This window comes from Leucoraja erinacea, chromosome 31, assembly GCF_028641065.1.
Source record: "Leucoraja erinacea ecotype New England chromosome 31, Leri_hhj_1, whole genome shotgun sequence".
Taxonomy (NCBI): Eukaryota; Metazoa; Chordata; class Chondrichthyes; order Rajiformes; family Rajidae; genus Leucoraja; species Leucoraja erinaceus.
In genome coordinates this window covers 22,417,854-22,437,986 of record NC_073407.1, presented here as the reverse complement: position 1 = coordinate 22,437,986, position 20,133 = coordinate 22,417,854, and the positions used below count along the sequence as shown (strand labels likewise).

General features: G+C 47.0%; 1 protein-coding gene across 1 annotated transcript; it reads left to right on the top strand.

The window, feature by feature from the left end:
* Positions 1–455: 455 nt before the first annotated feature.
* On the top strand, positions 456–19,268 carry dbh (dopamine beta-hydroxylase (dopamine beta-monooxygenase)). Its single transcript, XM_055660323.1, is given in 13 exon segments — positions 456–2,513; positions 4,034–4,180; positions 5,359–5,616; positions 6,640–6,816; positions 7,866–7,968; positions 10,546–10,712; positions 11,559–11,702; positions 12,673–12,711; positions 14,710–14,769; positions 16,832–16,959; positions 17,589–17,703; positions 17,705–17,749; positions 18,893–19,268. Coding segments are annotated over 13 exon segments (1,854 nt in total). The 5' UTR covers positions 456–2,183; the 3' UTR covers positions 19,034–19,268.
* Positions 19,269–20,133: the final 865 nt, after the last annotated feature.

Genomic DNA, 20,133 nt, shown 5'->3' with positions numbered 1-20,133 from the left:
ACAGGTTTAGAGGGATATGGGCCAAGCGCAGGCAAATGGGACTAGTGTAGATGGGGCGTGTTGGTCGATGTAGGTAAGTTGGGCCAAAGTGCCTGTTTCCACACTGTATGACTCTGTGATAAGGTTCCTCAACCAACCTACACAAGCCTGAGAAAGACACAAGGGGTTTGAGTAACTCAGCGGGTCAGGCAGCATCTCTGGAGAACATAGATAGGTGAAGGTTTGGGTCAGGCCCTTTCTTCAGAGTTATTATTACTGCACAACCGTAACCATACCTCGAAAACAGAACACTATTTCCTGCACCTTTTTTTTTAAATATTTATGTTTTTCCACTAATGCCTTGTTTTGTTTTGCAACTATTTTTGTATGTCTAATTTGTTATATGTGTCTTTTCCTGAGTCTTTCCCCCCTCACCTTAAACCTATGTCCTCTGGTTCTCCCCTACTCTAGGTTCTCGATTCCCCTACTCTAGCCAAGAGATTCCGTGTGTCAACGGATCTATTTCTCTCATGACTTTGTACACAGCTAAAAGATCACCCCTCATCCTCCTGTGCTCCAAGGAATAGAATCCCAGCCGGCTCAACCTCTCCCTATAGCTCAGGGCCCTGAGTCTTGGCAACAACCTCGGAAATACTCTTTGTACTCTTTCCAGCTTGACATCGTCTTTCCTATAACATGGTGCCCAAATACTCTAAATGCGGCTTCACCAATGTCTTATCCAACTGCAACATAACCTCCCAACTTCTATACTCAATGGTCTGACTGATGAAACTACCTTAGACACATACCTTAGACCTTAGTACCTTAGACATAGACACATAGAAAATAGTTACAGGGGTTGGCCATTCGGCCCTTTAAGCCAGCACCGCCATTCAATATGATCATCCAAAATCAGTACCCTGTTCCGGCTTTTTCCCCATATCCCTTGATTCCATTAGCCCTAACTATATGTAACTCTCTCTTGAAAACATCCAGTGAATTGGCCTCCACCGCCTTCTGTGGCAGAGAATTCCACAGATTCACAACTCTCTGGGTGGAAAGGTTTTTTCTATCCCGGTCCTAAATGGCCTACCCCTTAGTCTTAAACTGCGACCCTTGGCTCTGGACTCCCCCAACATCGGGAACATTTATCCTGCATCTCGCCTGTCCAGAATTTTAAGAAGTTGACCATGGGTCCCACAATCGTACAAGGGATGAGATGAAGAATGAAGAATGCAGAGAATTTGAGTATAAGATTGGAGTATAGGAGCAGGGAGGTTCTACTGCAGTTGTACAGGATCTTGGTGAGACCACACCTGGTGTATTGCCTACAGTTTTGGTCTCCTAATCTGAGGGAAGACATTCTTGCCATAGAGGGAGTACAGAGAAGGTTCACCAGACTGATTCCTGGGATGGCAGGACTTTCATATGAAGAAAGACTGGATAGACTCAGCTTGTACACGCTAGAATTTAGAAGATTGAGGGGGGATCTTATAGAAACTTACAACATTTCTTAAGGGGTTGGACAGGCTAGATGCAGGAAGATTATTCCCGATGTTGGGGAAGTCCAGAACTAGGGGGTCACAGTTTAAGGATATGAGGGAAGTCTTTTAGGACTGAGATGAGAAAAACACTTTTTACACCGAGAGTGGTGAATCTGTGGAATTCTCTGCCACAGAAGGTAGTTGAGGCCAGTTCATTGGCTATATTTAAGAGGGAGTTAGATGTGGCCCTTGTGGCTAAAGGGATCAGGGGGTATGGAGAGAAGGCAGGGATGGGGTACTGAGTTGGATGATCAGCCATGATCATATCGAATGGCAGTGCAGGCTCGAAGGGCCGAATGGCCTACTCCTGCACCTATTGTCTATGTTTCTATGAGAACGTGACAATGGAGGGTGAGACAGGGCAGAATGCAAAGGTAGCAAAGAATCACGTCATTAAATAATTTCGCTGAAACTAATTTGGAAATGACAGGTGGGGCATTGAATGGACTTTATAACCAGATAAATGTAAAGTTAAAATGAACAAAGGGCAGCTCGTCTCCTTCGCTTAACTGATGATGAGCGTGTGTAATGGGATTACGTGATGCTGAAATGTGTTTGCCCAGAGGCCGAGGAATAATTTGATCAGAACCCTGAACTCTGGCCATTTCCCTTAAAGCCGGAGCCGTCCTGGTTCCCTGCTTCAGTCGAGGTTCACCAGCCATGCGGGAGGCAGAGTGTTGCCGCAACATGAGGCTACGGGAGACCGTCTCCATCTACATGACTACTCTGCTGGTCATCGTGGTGATGCTGGTGCTGTGCTTCAGTCCCACCGCCCCCAAGCCCAGTCCCTTCCCCTACCAAGTACCGCTGGACCCTCAGGGGCTGGCCACGCTGAGCTGGAACGTCAGCTATTCCCAGCAAGCCGTGTATTTCTGCCTGGCCGTCACAGAACTGAAGTTTGGCATGCTGTTTGGGATGTCGGAACGAGGGGACATGAGGAACGCTGACCTGGCCATTCTGTGGAGTGACGGCCACAACTCCTATTTCGGGGTAAGTCAGTGACAAGCCTTTTCTATACCAGCATCTTCTACACTCTAAAGCATCACGCTGACTCACATTCAATACAGCTGCTGATATCTGTGTTCACACCAATAGTAACTGGTCACTAGCTTCACAGTTAGAATGTCTCTGGTTAGAAAGGCTTACACTTACTCATGTACAGATAAATGCATAAGACAGTGCAGATAGACACCAAATGTTGGAGTAACCCAATGGGATAGGCAGCTCTGGATAGGAATGGGTGACGTTTCGGGTCAACACCCTTCTTCAGACTGAGTCTAAATGCTGCCTGTCCTGCTGAGTTACTCCAGCACTTTGTGTCTATGTTCCATGTAAACCAGCACCTGCACTTACTTCCGACACATAATATAGCGTACATGTAAATGGAGTTATATGACCAGTCTCTTTTAGCCAGGGTAGGGGAATCAAGAAACAGAGGACAATCGTTTGAGGTGAGGGGTTAGAACTGAGGGGTTGCCTGCATCATGGAACAAATAAATGGAAGTTGGCACAGGCTAGAGAGAGAGAGGTTCATATTTATTATGGATTATGAGAAGGAATAGGTCGGGTAAACAGTTGCCCAGTGTAGGGGAATCGAGAAGCAGAGGAAAGAGGTTTAAGGTGAGAGGGGTAAGACCTTGAGGGCGACTTTTTCACACGGAGGGTGGTGGATTTTTGGAATGAGCTGCCAGGGGAGGTAGTTGGGGCAGAAACTGGAACAACATTTAAAAGAAGGTACTCAAAAATGCTGGAGAAACTCAGCGGGTGCAGCAGCATCTATGGAGCGAAGGAAATAGGCAACGTTCCGGGCCCGAATAGGAACCATTTCAGGAAATAGGCAACGTTTCGGGCCGAAACCCTTTCAGGTTTCGGCCCGAAACGTTGCCTATTTCCTTTGCTCCGTAGATGCTGCTGCACCCGCCGAGTTTCTCCAGCATTTTTGTGTACCATCAATTTTCCAGCATCTGCAGTTCCTTCTTAAACATTTAAAAGATATTTGTCCAGGTACATGGATAGGAAAGGTTTAGAGGGAAATGGGCCAAATGCAGGTAGCGTAGATTGGGCACTTTGGTCGGCATGGGCAAGTTGGGCCGAAGGGCCTGTTTTGCTATGGTATGACTCTATGACTCTGTATACAATGCACGAATATCCAATGCACCTAAGCAATGCATACAGAGGTGGAACGTAAACACCACTACCATCCTCACGAACAATTGACGCAAGCAATTTACAAACAGATTCCCATCCATGAGCAACAGCTTGGATTATTTCTGATTCTAATTCTAATTCTAATACCTGTTGTTTTGTGCTGTGTTTGTTACTGTGTTCAATCCTACATCAGAGAGGGAGAGGAGAGGGTTTCACACAGAGATCAGTCACACCTCATTACGAACTAGATTCTATTAAAATAGATAGGCATCAAAGGAAGGTATCTCTCTGCGGCAGGTCCCCGTGTGGGAAAGTGTGGCTGTGTTAATTGTTTGATCTTCATTTTGTTTCTGTTTCATTAGGACGCCTGGACTGATCAACAGGCTCAGATTCACTTAGACACACAGCAGGATTACCAGCTGATTGATGCTCACCAATCTAAGCAAGGATTTTATCTCACCTTCAAGAGGCTTTTTAACACTTGTGACAAAAGAGACTACGTCATTGATGTAAGTGGGGCCGTGGGTCTCTGCAGAGTAAGCTGCCGAGTGCTGGATGATGTGCTTTTAGTTTAGTTTGGTTCAGTTCATTGATACAGTGTGGAAACAGGCCCTTCAGCCCACCGAGTCCGCACTGACCAACTATCACACCTGCACACTAGGGGCATTGTACAGAAGGCAAGTAGCCTACAAACCTGTACATCTTTGGAATGTGGGAGGAAACCAGAGCACTCGGAGAAAACCCTCGCGGTCACGGGGAGAACGTACAAACTCCGTGCAGACAGCACCCGTAGTCAGGATCGAACCTGGGTCTCTGGCGCTGTAAGGCAGCAACTCTACTGCTGTGCCACCGTGCCGCAACAAGTAATCCCAACGTGCTCGCAAAGGGGTCGTGTAACAGACTGGGAAGAAATCTATACAGTAATACGGTTCCTCGTCAAACAATCATTTGAGAGAGAGCCAGCCCTTCAATTGTATATGTCCACCTGATCTAGCTGGGAACACTGTGTGTACATGGGTCCAATCTAAACTGTCCCTCACTAACCCTTCTACCCTGGGCCTCCTCCACTGTCAGAGGGAGGCCACATGCAAATTGGAGGAACAGCACCTCACATTTCGCTTGAGCAGCTTACAACACCGCAGTATGAACCTTGATTTCTCTAACTTCAAGTAAGCCCTGCATCCCTTCTCTCTCCGCCACTCCCCCACCCTAGACATCCTGCCAGTTCCACTGTTGGCATCTATATGTTCCTTCGTTATCAACTCTTCCCCAGCCAACAATGCCAATAGACAATAGACAATAGGTGCAGGAGTAGGCCATTCGGCCCTTCGAGCCAACACCACCATTCAATGTGATCGTGGCTGATCATCCCCAATCAGTACCCCGTTCCTGCCTTCTCCCCATATCCCCCGACTCTGTTATTTTTAAGAGCCCTATCTAGCTCTCTCTTGAAAGCATCCAGAGAACCCGCCTCCACCGCCCTCTGAGGCAGAGAATTCCACAGACTCACCACTCTCTGTGAGAAAAAGTGTTTCCTCGTCTCCGTTCTAAATGGCTTACCCCTTATTCTTAAATGTCCATTATGAGCACCACCTTGTCACCTGTACCTTGTCTCCGGAGATGGTGCCTGTCCCGCTGAGTTACTCTGGTATTTTGTGTCTATCTTTGATCATCCTCTTCCTTCTAGAGTGGAACGGTTCACCTCCTGTACGGGTTCCTGGAGCGACCAACGGCATCGGTGGAAACGATAGACCTGCGATCGGTGCCAAGGGGCATCCAGAGGGTGCAACTCCTGAAGCCGGACATCCACCCGCCTGCCCTGCCCACGGATGTTAAAGTGTTGGAAGTCCTTGCCCCCAACGTGACCATCCCCGACCAGGAGACCACCTACTGGTGCCACATCAGCCATCTTCCTGGCAACCTCCCGCCACATCACATTGTCATGGTAGATACTATGTTTAGTTTGGTGTTGAGATACAGCGCGGGACTAAGCCCTTCATCCCACCGAGTCCGTGTCGACCAGCGATCCCCATACATTAACAAGGACTATCCTTGATCGGTCTTTACTGGCTTCACCTTGCGCTAAACATTATTCCCTTATCTCTGTAAATGGCTCGATTGTAATCATGTATTGTCTTTCTGCCGACTGGTTAGCGCGCAACAAAAGCTTTTCACTGGACCTCGAATACATGAGACAAAAAATTAAACTAAACTAAACTAAAACTAAATTAACGCTATCGACACACATTAGGGACGGAAGAAGCGTTTCGACTCGAAATATCACCCATTCCTTCTATCCAGAGGGACACCAGCTTCACAGTTAGACTTAATATCCGGGTTAGAAAGGCTTACGCTCACTAATGAACAAATGCAAACTGCTGTGCAATATGTACACAATTATAGGGTAGATAGAGAGGGTGGCCAGTTAGCCAGGTTGTTTCCATTGCTTACAGATCTGGCTGGCTTATAGGTTAAAGGGGGTAGAAAAGGTGGCCAGGGCTGTTGCTGAGACCAAAAACCAAAACAAGAAGGATGAAACAGCCATACCTTGCCGACCAACATGCCCCACCTACTAGTCCCGCCTGCCTGCATTTGGCCCATATCCCTCTGAACCTGTCCTATCCATGTGCCTGTCTAAGTGTTTCTCAAACATTGTGATAATACCTGTGTCAACCATCTCCTCCAGCAGCTCGTTCCATACACCTACCGCCCTTTGTGTGAAAAACAAATTAATTAAATCTTTCCCCCTTCACATTAAACCCCCTCAGGATCTCGGTTCCCCAACTCTGGGCAAGAGACTTGGTGCGTCTACCCGATCTATTCCTCTCATGATTTTTGTACACCTCTATGAGATCAATTCTCATCCTCCTGCGCTCCAAGGAATAGAGTCCCAGCCTCTGCCCACAGCTCAGGCCCTCGGGTGCTTGAAATCTAAATAACCAATGTTTTAATCTTCTTCCCTGATGAGTACGAGCCAGTGATTACTAAAGGGAATGAGGCCATCGTACACCACATGGAGGTATTCCAGTGTGCGGCGCTCATTGACCAGATCCCAGCTTACAACGGGCCATGCGACTCTAAGATGAAGCCTGCAAAGCTGAATAACTGCAGACATGTGCTGGCGGCATGGGCGATGGGTGCCCAGGTGAGTGGGTGACTGACCGACACAGAGTGGGGGTGGGGGGGGGGGGTGGGGGGGGGGGTGGTAGCGGGGGAGGTGAATGAGGCTCCTGCACAGGGCGGGGAAAAAGATTCTCGTGTGCTCCAGTTTTAGAGTGGAAGAAATGAAGGTCCCAAGCAGTGTTCCATTGAGTCAGGGGATATGGTGAGAATGGCAGGAACGGGGTACTGATTGCGGATGATCAGCCATGGCGGTGCTGGCTCGATGGGCCGAATGGCCTACTCCTGCAGCTATTGTCTATTGTCTAACACTATCCTACACACTAGGGGCAGTGTACAATTTTTTACCAAAGCCAATTAACCTGCAATCCTGTACATCTTTGGGGTGTGGGTGGAAACCGGAGCACCCGGAGAAAGCCCACGTGGTCACGGGGAGAACGTACAAATTCCATACAGACAGCAGCCGAGGTCAGGATCGAACCTGTGTCTCTGCCTTTGTGAGGCAGCAGCTGTACCGCAATGCTACAGTGGCGCCCCACATCGATATTTACTTCTTAGATGAGACCGAGAATTTTCTTTACTCTGAGGGAAACAAGTCTTTCGTATTCTCTACCGCAGAAGGTTGTTGAGGCTCAGATATTAATTGCATTCAAAACTGGGACTGAAAGTTTCCTGGTTATTAGAGGGATCGTGAAAAATAGAATGGTGAAATGTGCCAGTTCTAAACCACACTAGCAGAGGTAAACACCTCAGAATCTAGCACGTCTCAATACCCTGTAGCTACAACGCTTCTGTCACTTGTCCCCTCCTGTAAAGAAATCATTGGTGCTGCGAGATGTTGTGTAAGAAAGAGCTGCTGATGCTGGTTTAAATCGAAGGTAGACACAAAATGCTGGAGTAACAGCGAGTTAGGAGAGAAGGAATGGGTGACGTTACGGGTCGAGACCCTTCTTCAGACTGATCTGTTGTTCAGAGACGTTCAGTACAAAGCTGAGTGTTTTTGGGCTATTTTTGACATTTTAGAAGTGGGATGATCTTACAAGCTGTAACAACCAGGTCTCTCTGTCCTTACAGGCATTTTATTACCCAAAAGATGCAGGAATTCTTATCGGTGGAACAAATTCCTCAAAATATTTGCGGCTGGAAGTGCATTATCATAATCCACTGAAACTTTCTGGTGCGTTTGAAGTCGTCTACTAACCGCACCTTACAAGTCACTCCTGTGAATCCGAGCATTGGGTACCATTCCGAATGTGTGGGTGTGCAAATGTGTGCCTAACTAGTTTAGTTTTGTTTAGAGATACAGCGTGGAAACAGGCCCTTCGGCCCATCGAGACCGTACCGACCAGTGATCCCCGCATACGAGCACTATCCTACACACACTAGGGACAATTTTACACATACACCAAACCTATTAACCTACAAAAGCCAATAGACAATAGACAATAGGTGCAGGAGTAGGCCATTTGGTCCCTTTGAGCCAGCACCGCCATTCAATGTGATCCTGGCTGATCATCCCCAATCAGTACCCCGTTCCTGCTTTCTCCCCATATCATCTGACTCTGCTATTTTTAAGAGCCCTATCTAGCTCTCTCTTGAAAGCATCCAAAGAACCTGCCTCCACCATCCTCTGAGACCTGTACATCTTTGGAGTGTGGGAGGAAACCAAGTATCTCAGAGAAACCCACGCAGGTCACGGGGAAAACGTACAAACTCCGTGCAGACAGCACCCGTGGTTAGGATTGAACCCGGGTCTCTGGCGCTGTAAGACAGCAGCTCTACCGCTGCGCCACCGTGTTCATGACATATGGTTGTGTGTATGTATTTGCGGGTGTGTGCGTGTGTGTGGAGTGTAATTGTGAATGTGCATTTTTTAGACATTCTCTGCAATAATTTATGGAGTTTAACAAGCTTTAAAATAAACGGAATGACAACATCTTAAAGCCATGATATTTTAAGTGCCATATTAATAGCGATAAATGTGAACCAATGATTCATTGGGTTGGACCTGTCCCAAGTGTGATCTGCCATTTCCCATGGAGCGCATGCAGCCAGAGGGAACTTGCAAGAGAAGACTAAAGAGCCTGTCCCACTTAGGTGACTTCTTTTGCGAGTACAGGCGACTGCCATGGTCTTGTTGAATCGCCGAAAAGTTGGCATCCTTCGACTATGTAGAAGACCTCCTACGACCTCCTACAACTAGCTACAAGCCATTGAAACAAGCAAAGGCGATATATACTAACACGATCTAAGGCTATCTCGACTACCTTCGATTACCTATGATAACCTACGATAACATGCCGACCTACTACGACCTACTTCGACTAAACCTAGAACTACAAATGTATCGACTATCTCCATGCCGACCAATTTTTGGTCACAGAAGAATTTTCAACATGTTGAAAATGTTTCCACGACCATGCGGGAAGTCCTCTCGACCATGAAGGAGACTCAGCAGAGACCACGTACAACCATGTTTCAATCATGTTGCAAGCTTATGGCGAGCGCAGTCTCCTAAACTCGCCAATAAGGTCGCCTTAGTGGGACAGGCCCTTAACTCACTCCACCTCACAAACCCTGTTCACTACCACAGATAAGTAATGACTTACACGAGGCAACCTGTTGGGGTCTTGACAGGCAGCACTGTTAGTGGGATCTTGCCTCATTCTGCAAGCACAGAAGCTGATGGAGATGCAACATTGTAGTGCAGGGTGGGAATGAGGGCCTCGAGTATGGATGTTCGCTGGTTTGCAGACCATCAGATTTTTGTAGATGGCTCGGTGTCATCGTCCATTTTGGGGATCAACGTGCATGCCCATGAAACAACAGTCTAACTGTACAATCTGATTGAACACCAGTGTAAACCTTCGCGGCATGGGTTAAACCCAATGTAACATGGTATCATGAATAACAATCATGTATTACCTGGTGTCGTCTACAATTCTGCCCAGTCAGATACAACGTCAGTATTAACCTGTGCAATTTGTGCTACAATGTCCCAGTACAACTCTGTGGGTAGACTCTAATTGCCTCACTTTTTCCCTGTGGAACAGTTGACTCTGTGGGTGAATAATTGGAAAATCAGAGTGAATGGCGTTTTGCAATTGTAAATGCAGCCTTGAAGGGTTGGAGGAATCTGGGCTATAACAATTGCATTAAAGTTGTAGGTAGAAAGGAACTTCACGTGCTGGTTTACACTGAAGATAGACGCAAAATGCTGGGGTAACTCAGTGGGTCAGCCAGCATCTCTGGAGAAAAAGCATAGGGATCATGTATTCCTTCTCTCCAGAGATGCTGCCTGACCCACTGAGTTTCTCCAGCATTTTGTGTCTATCTTCGCTATAAACCAGCATGTGCAACATAACCATGTGGAGGCTGATTTAGTTCCAGCATAACCCTACTTAATTTACCAAAGGTACACAAAAATGTTGGAGAAAGTCAGCGGGTGCAGCAGCATCTAGCATCTAGCAGCAGGAACCATTTCAGGAAATAGGCAACGTTTCGGGCCGAAACCCTTTCGGGTTTCGGCCCGAAACGTTGCCTATTTCCTTCGCTCCATAGACGCTGCTGCACCCGCTGACTTTCTCCAGCATTTTTGTGTACCTACGATTTTCCAGCATCTGCAGTTCCTTCCTGCTTACTTTACTAAAGCTTCCTTTAGCTGCAGTGTTATCTGGTTTAAGTCTAGCGTTGCCCAGTGTAATATATTGTGGACCCTAATACTGTTGTTAATTCAAGCTTTTGCCATCTGCAGGACGCTTGGATCACTCTGGGATTCGCCTGCTGTACACACCCACCTTAAGGAAATTCAACGCAGGCATCATGGAGCTGGGTCTGGTGTACACTCCCATCATGGCCATCCCACCGGCCGAGCCCAGCTTCGTGCTCACCGGATACTGCACAGCAAAGTGCACCGAGCACGTGAGCGAACTGACTTGGCAAAAAACAAACCAGCGAAACGCCGATGCATGGCGCGAGGCCTGAAAGCCAAGGGTGGCTCAAGAGGGGAGCGAGCAATGGGGGAATGGAGGGGGTTGCGGGGAAGATGCTGCAAGTGGGGGGTGGTGGGGGGAACCGCTGAGAGGGAGAACAAAGGAGGACCTGGCTTTTGTGGGGACCGCAGAGAACTAAGGGGGACCACAAATGGAATGTGTCAATGAAAAATGGTTTGTGTTAAAATGGGACCTTTGTCAGCGTACTCTACATAGCGACTATTTGCATACCTTGGGAGTGCAGAACAAGGAATATCACTGAGGCTTGTCACTGGTAACAATTGAGTATAATTCATAAAAGGCCAGGGTAAGTATCAGGGCAGGAAAGGCTAGAGGTTTGGGGAAGGGAGAGGGGGGAAGATGGGGGTGCGGAGAAGATGCTGCAATATACATTAGTGGCATTTTAAAACTTATGGATATGCAGGGAATGGATGATATGGGCCAAACGCAGGCAGGTGGGACATGTTGGCCGGCATGGGAAAGATGTGCTGAAGGACCTGTTTCCCCGCTGTATGACTCTATGACATGGAATATATGCCGGTAGATAAGTGATGGTCTTGGCATAGAATAGAATAGTTTCTTTATTTTCATTGTAACATGAACCATGTACAACGAAATTTAAAAAATGTCAGCCAGTCAGTGCACCATTCAAATGTTGGGACCAGACATTGTGGGCCGAATTGCCTGTTCTTGTGCTGCTGTAAAGTGTTGGTGGACTGCACCTACACTGTAGGCGAGCGATTGGTGCTGATTTCAGTGGTGTTCTTGATTCTAGACGCTGCCTCGGTCTGGGATCCAGATCTTTGCCTCGCAGCTCCACACTCACCTCGCTGGCATGAAGGTGAAGACTGTTCTCGTCAAGGATGGCGTTGAGGTGGACATAGTCAATGCTGATGAACATTTCAGCACTCACTTTCAGGTACTGTTTGCTGAGTGTCCAGAACCCATTCTCACTAACAAATCTCGATCAAACACTTCATATCAATCTTACTGCATGCAAGGCCAATGGGAGGCCATTCATCCCATTGAATCTCACTATTCTTCAATCAAATCATTTCTAATCTCAAGTTCATTTATTCTCCTGCTCCCATAAACTTTAATCCCTTCCCTAACCAAATAAAAATATATCAAATGTAATAAAAAGGAACTGCAGATGCTGGTTAATGACAAAAGATAGACACAAAGTGCTGGAGTAACTCAACGTGTCAGGCAGCATCTCTGGACAAAATGGTTATATGACGTCTTGGGTCGAGACCCTTCTTCAGTCTGAGCGGGCACAGAGCTGCTGCCTCACAGCGCCAGAGACCCAAGTTCGATGCTGTCCTCGGCTGCTGTCTGTGTGGAGTTTGCGTGCTCTTGCGGTGAGCGAGTGGGTTTCCTCCTGGTACCCAGGGTTCATCCAACATCCCGGGTTTGTAGGTTAATTGGCTTGTGTTAAAACAACATTGCCACTAGTGTGTAGGGAGTGGATGAGAAAGTGGAATAACATAGAACCTGTGTGAACTGGTGGTCGACGATTAGCATGGAGACAAACTCTTCAGCCAGCCCATGCCAACCAATTCATCATAACCATCCATGTATCAGAAAGACAATTGAGTCACAGAGTGTGGCACTCTGGTCATGTATTGTGTGGGAAGGAACTGCAGATGCTGGTTTACACCAAAGATAGTCGCAACATGCTGGAGTAACTCTGTCCAGTCTGAAGAAGGGTCTCGAACCGAAACATTACCCATTCCTTCTCTCCTGAGATGCTGCCCGTCTCAGCCGAGTTACTCCAGCACTTTGTGTCCATCTTCTGGTAATGTATTCATGTAAGTATCGCAGTAATCTTTGCGCTACTCACATCAAGAAAAGAATAAATATTGAGGTGACTTTTTTGCTTTTTATAGGAAATCCGTATGCTACAGAGGGAGGTCACCGTGTTACCTGTGAGTAATTTACAGGCTATCCGAAGAAATCTTATGTGTAAATTTATCTGCCGGATTAATGACTCTGAAAATGAAATCATCTTAGAAACATAGAAACATCGAAAATAGGTGCAGGAGGAGGCCATTCGGCCCTTCGAACCAGCACCGCAATTCATTGTGATCATGGCTGAACATCCCATATCAATAACCCGTGCCTGCATTCTCCCCATATCCCTTGTCTCCGTCTCCACTAGCCCCTAGAGCTCTATCTAACTCTCTCTTAAATGCAACCAGTGACTTGGCCTCCACTGCCCTCTGTGGCAGGGAATTCCATAAATTCACAACTCTCTGGGTCTTAAATGACCTCCCCTTTATTCTAAGACTGTGGCCTCTGGTTCTGGACTCACCCAACATTGGGAACATTTTTCCTGCATCTAGCTTGTCCAGCCTTTTATAATTTTATATGTGTCTATAAGATTCCCCCTCGTCATTCTAAACTCCAGTGAATACAAGCCTAGTCTTTTCAATCTTTCCTCATATGACAGTCCCGCCTTCTTGGTCTTATCAAACATAAGGTTTAGCACTACACACTACCAATCCCAGCTGCGGGGACATTGGTATAGTTGTCTCATTGTAGGACACTGATCTTTTTGTTATTCTGGATCTTAAACCATGTTTTGTGTTTTTGTATATAATTTATGGTACTCTTATAAGTAACTTACTAAGCTTTTGTATGTAATTAGGGGCTAGTGGAATCAAGGGATATGGGGAGAAGGCAGGCACGGGTTATTGATTGGGGACAATCATCCATGATCGCAATGAATGGCGGTGCTGGCTCGAAGGACCGAATGGCCTCCTGCACCTAATTGCTATGTTTCTATGTAATTCATTGTGTTTTTATATGCAATATATTCTATGTAATGTCATCTTTTATCCGGACCTTGAGTCTGTAATAAAGTAGAATAATAATAATAATACTAATTTTAATATCCCATTGAGTGTGTGGATTACAGTGTGGGAGCCCAGCGTTTGGTGCAGGGACCAGAGGGTTGTAGATCACGTGCAGGTAATTAGTCTAAAGGCCCTGTCCCACTTTTTCCGAGTTACTCACGAAAACCCTCCCGAGTTTTCCCCTTGATTCGAACACGGGTAATGTCAGTAGCGAGGTTGTAGGAGTGCGTAGATATTTCGTAGCGGCTCCTAATGCCAGCAGTAGGAACTCGGGGCATCAGGTAAGTCGGGACGTTTTTTCAACATGTTGAAAAATGTCCACTAGTTTAAAAAAATAGCCCCGAGTACCGACGAACGGCTATTACCGTAATTCCCCGAGTAACTCGGGAAAGTGGGACAGGGCTTAACCCGCCAAGATGTTTCCTGTGCTGTCATTAGTTTAGTGTCACGTGTACCGAGGTACAGCTTTTGTCACGTGCTAACCAGTCAGCGGAAAGACAACACATGATCACAATCGAGCCACATGCAGTGCACAGAACAAACCTAATCTCTATTTATTGCAATCACGAGCCTGCTGTTTAACAAACCCCAGTCTTGTACCTTACGCGACAATCAGCCGTGCTTTACACACTGGCTTAGTGAGTTCACCATCAGCAAACACGCCCTCTACACACCAACCATCGACTCCATCTACACTTCGCATTGCTCGGGCAAGGCCAGTAATATAATCAAGGACGATTCTCACCCCTCTTCTCTCCTCTCCCGTCAGGCAAGAAGTACAGAAGTTTGAAAACGCACACCTTCAGATTCAGGGGCAGTTTCTTCCCAACTGTTACCAGGCAACTGAACCATCCCGTCACCAACTAGAGAGTTGTACTGACCGACCATCTCCCTACTGGAGACCCACAAATTAAAAATTTAAATTGTCCCTGTAGTGTGCAGGATAGCGTTAGTGTGCGGGGATCTCTGGTTGGCACAGACCCAGTGGGTGGGCCGAAGGGCCTGTTTCTATAACAAGTCTTTTGTTTACAAAATGGGCTCACCGTGTGTGTTTTTTTTTTTGAACAGGGTGATGTTCTGATAACGTCCTGCACTTACAACACAGAAGGCCGGAGCTATGCGACTGTGGTAGGTACTTGAGACCCAGAACATGAGATGGTAGGTGGACACACAATGCAGGAGTAACTCAGCAGGACAGGCAGCATCACTGGCTCAAGAGATGTTCCCTCTCCCGCTGAGTTGAGCCTCTGTCCCACCTAGAAAACCTGAACGAAAACCTCTGGAGACTTTGCGCCCCACCCAAGGTTTCCGTGCGGTTCCCGGAGGTTGCAGGTGGTTGCCGGAGGTTGCAGGTAGTGGAAGCAGGTAGGGAGACTGACAAAAACCTCAGGGAAATGCACGGAAACCTTGGGTGGGGCACAAAGTCTCCAGAGGTTTCCGTTCAGGTTTCCTAAATGGGACAGGGGCATTACTCCAGCATTTTGTATCTATCTTTGATATAAACCAGCATCTGCAGTTCCTTCCTACCCACAAGATGGTAGGTCTTGCTGAACTGACTGTACACTCTCTGCTTCTTACATCCTGCATTTACAGCCCCATAACATGATACAGAGATGAATAATGGAACGAGGGAGTGCAGCTTTCTGGAGGTCAGAAATATTCTTCTGACAGCAGGGGAGGGTGGGGACATTGAATGGAAGTGTCCAACATCTCAGGGGCTTTGATGGGACAATTAAAGACAAATGGATAAAGGGCTGAGGAAAGAAAATGCCTTGAACGAAACACCGTGGGCAACAAGGGTCGAATAACCTCCTCCTGTGGCCCATTCCTTGAAAGTCAGGCTATGTCGCAGATGTATGAATACTGAGATCAATCTCTTCTGCCACTGAGATTGCCAATCTGTTGTGAACAGTGAACCCACAAATGTACCAGTGATGGGGGGGGGAGGGGGTAGGTAACTAGCACAAGATCAAGATCAAGACTTGGTTTATACCCTCTCTAGAATGATAGGAGATTGAGAGGGGATCTTATAGATACTTACAAAATTCTTAAGGGGTTGGACAGGCTAGATGCAGGAAGATTGTCCCCGATGTTAGGGAAGGACAGGACAAGGGGTCACAGCTTAAGGATAAGGGGGAAATGCTTTTAAAACCGAGATGAGAAGAACTTTTTTCACACAGAGAGTGGTGAATCTCTGGAACTCTCTGCCACAGAGGGTAGTCGAGGCCAGTTCATTGGCTATATTTAAGAGGGAGTTAGATGTGGCCCTTGTGGCTAAGGGGATCAGAGGGTATGGAGAGAAGGCAGGTACGGGATACTGAGTTGGGGGATCAGCCATGATCATATTGAATGGCGGTGCAGGCTCGAAGGGCCGAATGGCCTACTCCTGCACCTAATTTCTATGTTTCTATCACTTCCTGGCCATATCCTGACCCACATTTCTTTCCCAACCTGCCCCGAACACCTGACTTCCTCCGTCTATCTTGCTGTTCCTTGCGAGCAAAGCACCAAAGCAAATTGCTTGTCTGTATACATACTTGTCTAATAAAATGTATTCAATTTTTTATTCAAATTCATGGGGAATCGATGGTGTCCACAAGTTATAGTAGAATTTGGCCATTCGGCCCATCGAGTCTACTCCGCCATTCAATCATGGCTGATGTCTGCCTCCAGATCCCATTTTCCTGCCTTCGCCCCATAACCATTGACACCCGTTTCAATCAAGAATCTTTCTATTTCTGCCTTAAAAATATCCACTGACTTGGCCTCCACAGCCCTCCGTGGCAATGAGTTCCACGCTTTAACTACCCTCTGACTAAAGAAGTTCCTCCTCACCTCCTTTCTGAAAGAAGCACCCTTTAATTCTGAGGCTGTGACCTGTGGTCCTGGACTCTCCCACCAGTGGAAACATCCTCTCCACATCCACCCTATCTCTGCTTTTCATTACTCTGTAAAGTTTCAATGAGGTCCCCCACCTCCCCCACTCAACCTTCTAAACTCCAGCGAGTACAGGCCCAGTGCAGTCGAGCGCTCATCATATGCTAACCCACTCATTCCTGGGACCGTTCTTGTAAACCTCCTCTGGACCCTCTCCAGAGCCAGCACATCCATCCTCAGATATGGCACGATGGTTTAAGAGTCGGCTGCCCTTCATTAAATACTTGACCGTCACCAGATTCTGTGTGCGCAGGGAGGACTCGGAATCAACGAGGAGATGTGCGTGAACTACTTGCACTACTACCCCCTGACACAACTGGAGTTGTGCAAGAGCACAATGGATCTCGGTTACCTGCAGAAATATTTCGCCTTCATCAACAGGTAACAATAATCCTCATTCATACTGAATGCAAAATACTCACAGCACATGGTCCAGAACCTGACAGTCTGCAAAAAATATTAGGAGAAACATCACGAGACGTAACCCATCCTTCACACAACAAGAGGTATCCCACTTTTTTTCAGGAGACGAGTCGTTTCGTACTTTTTTGGATGAGAGAACAGTACAAATTTAGAAAATATTGCTTAGGACATAGCTGGAATATTGTGTACAGTTCATAAATTTCATAAGTGACAGGAGCAGAATTAGGCCATTCGGCCCATCAAGTCTACTCCACGTGGCTGATCTATCTTTCCCTCTCAACCCTATTCTCCTGCCTTCTCCCCATAACCCCTGACACCCGTACTAATCAAGAATCTATCTATCTCCGCCTTAAAAATATCCATTGACGGCCTCCACAGCTTTCTGTGGGGATGAATTCCACAGATTCACCACATTCTGACTATAGAAATTCCTCCTCATCTCCTTCCCAATGGAACATCCTTTAATTCTGAGGCAGTGACCTCTGGTCCCAGACTCTCCCACTAGTGGAAACATCCTCTCCCCATCCACTCTATCCAGGACAAATGGACCAGTAAGATCTAACTGCTGATTTTTGTTTTCCTTCAAGGGCGGATGATGGCAGCATCTGCACCTGTCCCCAAGTGCCTGTAACACAACAGTACCACGAGGTGACCTGGGACCCCCTGAGCCGCCGAGTGCTGAAGGCTTTGTATGATACTGCCTCCCATCTCAATGCACTGTACCAACTCTTCTGGTGTGAGAGTCCCGGTGAGTATAGAGACTACGGTGGGGCTGTGTTCTAATCGGGTTAAGGAGTGCATTCCAAATGCCCTTAAGACTGAACGTCCTTAATTCTGGGCTATAAAATACTTTTTTATAAAAATATGGTGGAAACATCCTTTTTTTTGCGGAGTTTTCCAGTTACAATAGAGCAGACTGATTTTCCTTTTTTTTCCCTTTTGTTTTTTCTTTCTAGGGTCTTAATGATGGCAGCTTCTGCTTCTCTAATGCCTTCCCTAAGGGGTTCTTTTCTCCCAACACTTTCCTGCACCTTCACGATTCTTGCTTACTTTTCTTACTTCTTTTATTTATTTCTCTTTTAAAGCTCAAAAAATGAAGTGGTACAACATAATGTAACAAGATATATGTGATGTATTAGTGTGATTTACTGTACTGCTAATAAAAATAAAATTTAAAAAAAAAGAAAAAAAAAGACTGTGCTTCTAAGATAAGTCACAAAATGCCGGAGTAAAGACCCTGTCCCACTTTCCCGAGTTACTCACGAACTCTCCCGAGTTTTCCCCTTGATTCGAACTCGGAGAATTACGGTAATAGCCGTTCGTAGGTACTCGGGGCTGTTTTTTTTTAAAACTTGTGGACATTTTTCAACATGTTGAAAAAAAACGTCCCGACTTACCTGATGCCCCGAGTTCCTACGGCTGGCATTACGAGCCGCTGCGAATCATCTTCGGGCTCCTACGAGCTCGCTGCCGACATTCCCGACATTCCCCGCGATCGAATCAAGGGGAAAACTCGGGAGAGTCTGTGAGCAACTCGGGAAAGTGGGACAGGGTCTTAACTCAGCGGGGAAGGCAGCATCTCTGGAGAGAAGGAATGGGTGGCGTTTCGGGTTGAGATCCTTCTTCAGGCTGATGAGGGGATGAGAGAGTGCGGGAAGAAGAAAGGAAGAGGCGGAGACAGTGGGCTGTGGGAGAGCTGGGAAGAGGAGGGGAAAGAGGGGAAAAGCAAGGACCACCTGAAATTGGAGACGTCAATGTTCATACCACTGTGGTGTAAAACACCCTGCCTCACCCGCTGAGTTTCTCCAGCATTTTTGTCTACCTTCGATTGTTCCAGCATCTGCAGTTCCTTCTTGAACATTTCTTCACTGGAGATGCTTTCTACCCGCAGGGTAACTGGGACAAGCAGCCTATTCCACGAGTGACCAGAGAGTTGCGCGGGACCCCAGATCGGTGCGGGGGAGCAAGTCGGCCGGAGCCAGGAGCGCCGACCCTTGTTGACTTCACCGCTGGCAAGGTGCCGAGGCAGTGAGGCGTGGACCCGGGCAGGCCTGGCTCTCGTACCCGGCCCTAGTGTCACCCGATCCATGGGGAGCAGAACCCGAGAGGAGCGAGCGGCTGGCCCGGTGACACTAAGCCCATAATTCCTCCCTCATGTCTCAACTGTAAGGGGCTCGCATGTAACCGTGTCCCATCACCATTGTACACTGCCTGTTGACTGAACCAGACCAACATCCACTTCCAATTAAACTGTAAACTCTTTTCAATGAGCATTGTTTGTGTTTGTGCCTGATGATGGATTAGATCACCTTGTCGGCGCCCTCTATAGAAACATAGAACATAGGTGCAGGAGTAGAGGCCATTCGGCCCTCCGAGCCTGCACCGCCATTCAATATGATCATGGCTGATCATCCCCAATCAGTATCCTGTACCTGCCTTCTCTCCATACCCCCTGATCCCTTTAGCCACACGGGCCACATCTAACAGTTAGCAATACTCTACATAAGTCTTCACATTGCAGGTGACTGCAAATATCCTAAAGACAACAGTTGCCTTCGAGTTTTAAGCAGCATGTAACAATCCCTGTCATATAACCATATAACCATAACCATATAACAATTACAGCACGGAAACAGGCCATCTCGGCCCAACAAGTCCGTGTCGAACAACTTTTTTTCCCTTAGTCCCACCTGCCTGCACTATACCATAACCCTCCATTCCCTTCTCATCCATATGCCTATCCAATTTATTTTTAAATGATACCAACGAACCTGCCGACACCACTTCCACTGGAAGCTCATTCCACACCGCTACCACTCTCTGAGTAAAGAAGTTCCCCCTCATATTACCCCTAAACTTCTGTCCCTTAATTCTGAAGTCATGTCCTCTTGTTTGAAATTCTGTTTCTTGTTCTTGTTTTAATTCTTGTTTTAATTCTGAAGTCCAGTCCTCTTGTTTGCTTGTCATGAGGGACAAGTTTTTAGTTTTAGAAATACTGCGCAGAAACAGGCCCTTCAGCCCATCGAGTCAGCAGCGACCAGTGATCCACGTACACTAACACTATCCTACACACACCAGGGACAATTTTACGATTTTTACCATGCCCATTAACCTACAAACTTGCACATATTT